This window comes from Daphnia magna, unplaced genomic scaffold, assembly GCF_020631705.1.
Source record: "Daphnia magna isolate NIES unplaced genomic scaffold, ASM2063170v1.1 Dm_contigs571, whole genome shotgun sequence".
NCBI lineage: Eukaryota > Metazoa > Arthropoda > Branchiopoda > Diplostraca > Daphniidae > Daphnia > Daphnia magna.
Window position 1 is genome coordinate 11,649 of NW_025533407.1, and position 7,800 is coordinate 19,448.

The 7,800-nt window shown below is 44.7% G+C and overlaps 3 protein-coding genes across 3 annotated transcripts; all 3 read left to right on the forward strand.

The window, feature by feature from the left end:
- Positions 1-2,476: 2,476 nt before the first annotated feature.
- Positions 2,477-4,239, forward strand: LOC123469327. Its single transcript, XM_045168137.1, has 3 exons — positions 2,477-3,869; positions 3,942-4,175; positions 4,226-4,239. Exons 1-3 carry the CDS (start codon positions 2,477-2,479, stop codon positions 4,237-4,239), a joined length of 1,641 nt encoding a protein of 546 aa, XP_045024072.1.
- A 1,328-nt stretch (positions 4,240-5,567) lies between these two features.
- On the forward strand, positions 5,568-5,963 carry LOC123469328 (uncharacterized protein K02A2.6-like). The gene has a single exon (XM_045168138.1). The coding sequence runs from the start codon at positions 5,568-5,570 to the stop codon at positions 5,961-5,963; it is 396 nt and encodes a 131-aa protein (XP_045024073.1).
- A 17-nt stretch (positions 5,964-5,980) lies between these two features.
- On the forward strand, positions 5,981-6,787 carry LOC123469329. The gene has a single exon (XM_045168139.1). It carries the CDS (start codon positions 5,981-5,983, stop codon positions 6,785-6,787), a length of 807 nt encoding a protein of 268 aa, XP_045024074.1.
- The last annotated feature ends 1,013 nt before the right edge of the window (positions 6,788-7,800 follow it).

The window sequence follows — 7,800 nt, forward strand, 5'->3', positions numbered from 1 at the left end:
TTTACTTCTATATGTAAACTGCATCAAATATACTTGTATTCAATGTGAATACACTGTTATACCATGAGTTTTTACTTCTATATGTAAACTGCATGGAATATACTGTTATTCAATGTGAATACACTGTTATACCATGAGTTTTTACTTCTATATGTAAACAGCATCAAATATACTTGTATTCAATGTGAATACACTGTTATACCATCAGTTTTTACTTCTATATGTAAACTGCATGGAATATACTTGTATTCAATGTGAATACACTGTTATACCATGAGTTTTTACTTCTATATGTAAACTGCATGAAATATACTTGTATTCAATGTGAATACACTGTTATACCATGAGTTTTTACTTCTATATGTAAACTGCATGGAATATACTTGTATTCAATGTGAATACACTGTTATACCATGAGTTTACACTTCTATATGTAAACTGCATCGAATATACTTGTATTCAATGTGAATACACTGTTATACCACAAATTTTTACTTCTATATGTACACAGCATCAAATATACTTGTATTCAATGTGAATACACTGTTATACCATGAGTTTTTACTTCTATATGTAAACTGCATGGAATATACTTGTATTCAATGTGAATACACTGTTATACCATGAGTTTTTACTTCTATATGTAAACAGCATCAAATATACTTGTATTCAATGTGAATACACTGTTATACCATGAGTTTTTACTTCTATATGTAAACTGCATGGAATATACTTGTATTCAATGTGAATACACTGTTATACCATGAGTTTTTACTTCTATATGTAACCTGCATGGAATATACTTGTATTCAATGTGAATACACTGTTATACCATGAGTTTTTACTTCTATATGTAAACAGCATCAAATATACTTGTATTCAATGTGAATACACTGTTATACGATGAGTTTTTACTTCTATATGTAAACTGCATGGAATATACTTGTATTCAATGTGAATACACTGTTATACCATGAGTTTTTACTTCTATATGTAAACTGCATGGAATATACTTGTATTCAATGTGAATACACTGTTATACCATAAGTTTTTACTTCTATATGTAAACTGCATGGAATATACTTGTATTCAATGTGAATACACTGTTATACCATGAGTTTTTACTTCTATATGTAAACAGCATCAAATATACTTGTATTCAATGTGAATACACTGTTATACCATGAGTTTTTACTTCTATATGTAAACTGCATGGAATATACTTGTATTCAATGTGAATACACTGTTATACCATGAGTTTTTACTTCTATATGTAAACTGCATGGAATATACTTGTATTCAATGTGAATACACTGTTATACCATGAGTTTTTACTTCTATATGTAAACTGCATGGAATATACTTGTATTCAATGTGAATACACTGTTATACCATGAGTTTTTACTTCTATATGTAAACTGCATGAAATATAGTTGTATTCAATGTGAATACACTGTTATACCACGAGTTTATACTTCTATACGTAAACTGCATGGAATATACTTGTATTCAATGTGAATACACTGTTATACCACGAGTTTTTACTTCTATATGTAAACAGCATCAAATATACTTGTATTCAATGTGAATACACTGTTATACCATGAGTTTTTACTTCTATATGTAAACAGCATCAAATATACTTGTATTCAATGTGAATACACTGTTATACCATGAGTTTTTACTTCTATATGTAAACTGCATCAAATATACTTGTATTCAATGTGAATACACTGTTATACCCAGGGCCGTCTCTATAGGGACGGGGACCCCGGGCACCATTCTTCATTGGCCCCCTCCCCTCCCCTCTTTGGAACCCCCCGTAAAAAAATATTTTAAATTCATACAGGGAAACTCATTACTCATTGACTTTATTTATGTTCTAACATTTACGACGAATCTTTGCAGAACAAAATTGATCAATTATTTGGTCAGAAAAGATTTTTTTAAAAAATATAATTTTTTGGACGACAAAAATTTTATTACGGATACAATTCGTTTTAAAAGCGATCGCCAATACTCTCGCTCATTTAAAAATTCTTTGAAAACTCAGTATCGATTCTTGATTTGGTTCCGCTACGATTTACAAGAGATGTCACAGCAAAACGATGATCAGTCGATTGTTCATGCTTTTTCATGCACTGATGTTGATTCTTCCAGCTGTTGAACCCGGTTTTTTGACCCAAGTTACTTTTTGTATTCCTGTTGTAGTATCTAGCGCTGACCGCTAGATGCCGTGCCACCTAGAGTGGCATATCCCCGCTATGCAGAGCCCCAATACAGCAGTCTTAAACACACACTTGTCCCTATAACATGGTGTCAGAAGTGTGCTCTCACAACTCGACGGTATTGAGTCGTAACCGCGTGGTCTGTGAGTATTGAGCTGCATCCTTCTTTATCGAGCGCATCCTAAGTGTTGTTGAGCTGCATCCGTCTCTGTCTTGTGCATCTTGTTGTCTTGCACCGTTTCATTGAAATGTCGTCTTCGTTGAGAGCTCCAGAACCTTTTTCTTTTGGGGCCAGTGATTTGGCGGCCCAGTGGGGTATTTGGCGTAGACATTTTTCGTGGTACTTGGTGGCTACAAATGCCAGCGCTAACGTGGATGAAGAGCAGATGGTAGGCGTCCTCATCACTCTTCTTGGCAGTGAAGGCCTCAAAATTTATGATACTTTTGTGTTCACTCCAGCCACTGATGCCATTAAAATTACCCCAGTGTTGGACAAGTTCACTGCCCATTTTGAGCCCCGACGTAGTGAGGTTTTTGAACGTTTTAAATTCCTGCGTCGTCATCAACTCGCTGGTGAAACGTTTGATTCGTGGTTAATTGATCTCCGCGGTTTAGTAAAGTCGTGTGGCTATGGAACTGGTGTTGATTCGGTCTTACGAGACCAGATAGTGCTCGGTGTGGCTGATCCTTTAGTCCGTGACAAACTACTGTTTGAAAAAGATTTATTACTCAACACTGCGTGTGACATTGTGCGTGCGTGTGAGTCATCTAAGGCCCAGCTCAGCCAAATCAACACATCGTCGACAGCAGAAGCCGCTCACGCCATTCAGAGTCGACCAGGTAGCCGGAAGTATGAGAAAAAACCGGAATCATCATTCAGAGCTCAGAATGAGCAGCAACCGTCAACGAGTCAACGCTCATCCCAGTCGACAGGTTCAATAGATGGCCAGCAGTATTCCAAATGCAACAGTTGCGGTCGTCGGCACAGAAAAAATCAGTGCCGTGTTGCTAATGTTACGTGTTTTAATTGCGGTGTCGTCGGCCATGTATCAAGTTGCTGTCCTGATCCGCCAAAACCCCGCCAGACGTCATCACGTCAAGCACCAAGCCCCGCGGCCAAAGTTCATGCTGTGGAGGAGGAGACGTACTGGATTGGTGATGTCGATCGTGGCGGTACGGTAATGGCCCTCCCGCGGTCAGTTGAAGAAAGTTACTACGTCTCTCATGCCATAACGTCGTCTGGTAATGATTCTGAGTGGCGCCAAGAAGTGACGGTAGATGGCGTTAAAGTTGACTTCAAGCTTGATTCGGGCGCTACGTGCAACATTCTGCCGTATGAGTCGTTTGCTCAGCTGCCCAAAACACGCCGTTGTCTTCGCCCTGGGCCCATTGTTCGCAGCTATCGTTCACAGGATGGCCTCTTGCGCGTGCTAGGATTGCACACAGCCAAAGTGGTTCACAAAGGTGCTTTGTTTGTTATCGACTTTGTCGTGGTTGATGAACCTGGCCAGCCACCCCTTCTAGGACTCCCGTCTTGCGACAAACTAAACTTGATTCGGCGAGTCGATGCTGTTCAGTCGCCAGTTGAAGCTCCACTGCCACCAATCGTCGTGGAATTCATGGACGTCTTCACGGGATTAGGTAAATTACCTGTAGAACACGACATTAGGTTGCTGTCAGGTACTAATCGCGTGGATCCTGTTGTGTGTGCAGCCAGTCGACTTCCATACCGGCTGGAGGGTCGCGTTTTTAAGAAATTGGACGAAATGGTCAACGAAAAGATCCTCACCCCCGTGCAAGAGCCAACTGAGTGGGTCAGCCGCATGATGGTGGTGGGAAAACCAGACGGTGATGTCCGTATTTGTCTGGACCCATTTGAACTAAACAAAGCGATCCAACGTCAACATTTTGCCGTCCCCACCATCGAACAGCTGTTCAGCAAGCTGGGTAAGGCTCGATATTTTTGCAGCCTTGATGCTGCGTCTGGTTTCTATCAGATTCCTTTGTCTGATGCAGCATCCTATCTGTGCAGAATGGCCACTCCGAAAGGCCGTTATCGATTCCTCCGGCTGCCGTTTGGGTTGAAGTCAGCCCCTGAAATTTATCTCCAAGTGATGAACGACTTGTTTGGAGACCTGCCCGGTGTACTAATATACTTTGACGATTTCCTTGTAACGGGTGAAACGGAGGAGGAACTTCTCACCAACCTTCGTCAAGTATTTATACGTTGCCGTCTCCATGACTTGAAGCTTCAGTTAAAGAAGTGCAAATTCTTCCTCCAGGAGCTCCCATGGCTAGGCCATGTCATTGGCCAAGGAACCTTAAAGCCGGACCCTCTTAAAATTTCAGCAATTGTGGAAATGCCTGATCCAACTTGTCCGGCAGATCTCATCCGTCTCCTGGGCATGGTGACATACCTGGACAAGTTCTGCCAAAATCTCGCGGGTCTGACAAGACCCTTGCGTGACTTACTCAAAGCAGACGCAGCGTGGGTGTGGGAGGAACCCCAAAAGATGGCCCTCAGTCAGCTGAAAAGTGCCTTGTCGTCTCTTCCAGTGCTAAGATTGTTTGACCACTCGCTGCCCTTGGTCGTGTCAGTTGATGCGTCTCCCGTCGGAATCGGTGCAGTGTTACTTCAAAATAACCAACCGATCGCGTACTCGTCAACGTCATTAACCGTTACTCAAAAGCGGTATTTTCAGATTGAAAAGGAGCTGTTGGCGGTCCAGTTTGGGCTCATGCGCTTCCGGCAGTACGTCTATGGCCAAATGGTGGTGGTTGAAACCGATCACAAGCCGTTGGTTGGCCTCCTGGACAAGCCCATTGCTTCTTGTTCCCGGCGAGAATCCAGCGGATGCGTCTACAACTCCAAAGATTTGACTTCAAGCTAGTCTACAAGCCGGGTAAAGAGCTGTTTATTGCCGACACGCTTAGTCGGGCTCCGTCGCCCCGCCTTTTACTGATGACATCACTCAAGACTGTGAGGAGCAGGTTCACGCTGTCCTTGACCTGGTAATTCCTCATGACTCAACTCGCGTCAAGTTTGCTGCAGCAACGGCAGCAGATCCAACTCTCTGTCTCCTAAAAGAAGTCCTTCTTCGTGGGTGGCCTGATCACAAGGCCCATTGTCCGGTGGCCGTAAAACCGTTCTGGCCAGTACGCCACCACTTGTCTGAAGTTGGTGGTCTGCTACTCAATGGCAGCCGTTTAGTTGTCCCAATCTCTCTGCGACAGGAGGTGTTAGCAGGCATTCATGACGGCCATTTCGGAGAAGTGAAGTGCGTTTTGAGAGCAAAGTCAGCCGTTTATTGGCCCGGGTGTGACGAGCAAATTCGTAATATGGTGGCCAGCTGCTCAACCTGCCAGGCTCATCGTCATCGCAATCCAGCCCCGCCACTCCGTCCGGTGCCTCTGCCGGCTCATGCGTTCCAGTGGGTGTCGGCTGATATTTTTCTTCATGATGGAGTTAACTACATCCTGGTGGTCGACGCCTATAGTAAGTGGCCAGCTTGCGTTCCGCTGCGCACGTTGTCGTCTTCGTCCGTCATCGCCGAGATGGAGAGAATTTTTAGCGACTTCGGCGTTCCAGAAATGGTGTTGTCGGACAACGGCTCCCAGTTCGATTGCGCCGAGTTTCGGGCATTTTGTGAAGGCCGTGCCATTCGGTCCGTTACGTCCAGCCCAATGTACGCACAGTCTGGTTGGGGCTGGTGGAACGCCACATCCAAACAGTGAAAAAGACCCTCGTGTAAATGTTTGCTGGTGGCCGGTCCCTGTGGGAAGCCTTGGCGGCGATTAGGTCCACTCCAATATCAGCCGATCTCCCGTCACCGGCAGTGCTACTACAAGGCCGCAACCTTCGTGGCAGCTTGCCATTTTTGCAGAATCGGCTAATTCCGCAGTTTGTACCCGCCAAATTTGTTCACGGGCAGCTGCAACGTCGTCAAGCTACTGCTTGTTTTAATCATGGCGGCCGTCCAGATGTTCGGGTGTCGGCGCTCATTGTGGGTCAACGTGTCAGAGCGTTCATCTCGGGCATATGGTTGCCAGGTGCCGTTGAAGCTGTTTGCAGCGAACCGGACTCCTATGTCGTTCGGTTGGCAGACGGGCGAGCCTTTCGTCGGACGCGCCGTGACATCAATCTTGACAATTCACCATCGGCAGGATTGGCCGTTGGTCAACAGAGTGGCGGTGCTGCTGCAATCCCGTCTGCTGTTCGCGGTTATCACCCCGCCCCTACTAGTCATCTGCTGCCGACCCTGTCTTGGTCTCCACCTGGTCCGCCGGCCCGCGCTGTGAATGGTCAAGTTGCCCGGCCATTTCCGGTAGCTCTGGGTCGACCGTCAATGGTGCCACAGCTTCCGCCAGTGGTTGTCATCCCAGCGCCCAGCCCGGCAAACCCAGCGAGGCCACGTGCGGCGTCCGTCTCGGCCGGCCAGCGTGCTGCTATCCAGCTGCCCTCTGCCCAGTCGCCCCTGACTGCGTCAATTCCGTTGGCCGCCGCACCTCGTCGTCCTGGATCGACTCGCTCTGGTCGCCCTTACCTCAAGCCTTGTTAACTGTCTGTCTCGAAGTTCAGTTTCCGCTGTACTAACTGCTTCAACTGGTGCAAATTGTGGCTGTTTTGCGCTACGTTGCTTGTTTGTTGGGTCGCTTGTTTAATTCGCCGTGTGTTTCTCGTTCCTACTAATTTTCTCTCCATGTTTCATTCGACTCATGGTTTGTTCTCATAACGTTGTTCATGTCATCAACGTAATCTAGTCTCATTGCTCGTTTCATTGTGTTTATTGTCTTGTTTGGCATGTTAGTTCGTGTCATTCATTTATGCGTTTGTGTAATCAGTGTGCGAGGGGGAGATGTTGTAGTATCTAGCGCTGACCGCTAGATGCCGTGCCACCTAGAGTGGCATATCCCCGCTATGCAGAGCCCCAATACAGCAGTCTTAAACACACACTTGTCCCTATAACAATTCCCAAAAAAGAAACAAGGAAAACAGTATAAACTTTGATTCTTCTGTGAAAATACTAGCCAGTCTCTTAATTGCTTTTCACCGTTAACCAGCCTTCGATAAAAAACTTCTTTTGAAACAAACCTTTGGTGTCATCCACGTTACCAAACTTGCTACTGGTACTAGAACTAGAACGGCAAATTAAGTTCAAATTGCTCTTTGGAGGATTCAAAATCAAGTGTTCAATTAAATTTTCGTTTTCTCTATCCCAGTTTGCCGGGTCTTCAGAAAATAAAGTCAAAGTTGAAGTTTCGTCAGTGATTTGTAGATCTACTGGGCTACACACTGGCTTTACTGAAAAATCGGCATGGGCCGCATGGCCAGTCTCCAATTCCTGAGTATCTGGACTTTGTTCAAAAGATGAAGGTGAATTTGGCAGACTTACATCGTTGTTGGTGGATAAAATTTCTCCAACAGTGCAATCCAAGGGAACACAAGCAATTTCATTTTCACTTGAATTTTGCGAGCTTGCACTAATCGGACGAAAAGCACTGAAAGTTTCCGGAACTTCCGTCAACAATTGATCAACTATTTTCTTCTTTATGGCTGACTCCTTCCTTCAAC

What these genes read in the sequence shown, in the direction of transcription:
- LOC123469328 (XM_045168138.1), top strand. Translation starts at nt 5,568, where the DNA reads ATGGTGGCCAGCTGCTCAACCTGCCAGGCTCATCGTCATCGCAATCCA.
- LOC123469327 (XM_045168137.1), top strand. Translation starts at nt 2,477, where the DNA reads ATGTCGTCTTCGTTGAGAGCTCCAGAACCTTTTTCTTTTGGGGCCAGT. An exon ending in GGACGTCTTCACGGGATTAG is followed by an intron (nt 3,870 to 3,941) that starts GTAAATTACCTG and finishes TTGTGTGTGCAG; the next exon opens with CCAGTCGACTTCCATACCGG.
- LOC123469329 (XM_045168139.1), top strand. Translation starts at nt 5,981, where the DNA reads ATGTTTGCTGGTGGCCGGTCCCTGTGGGAAGCCTTGGCGGCGATTAGG.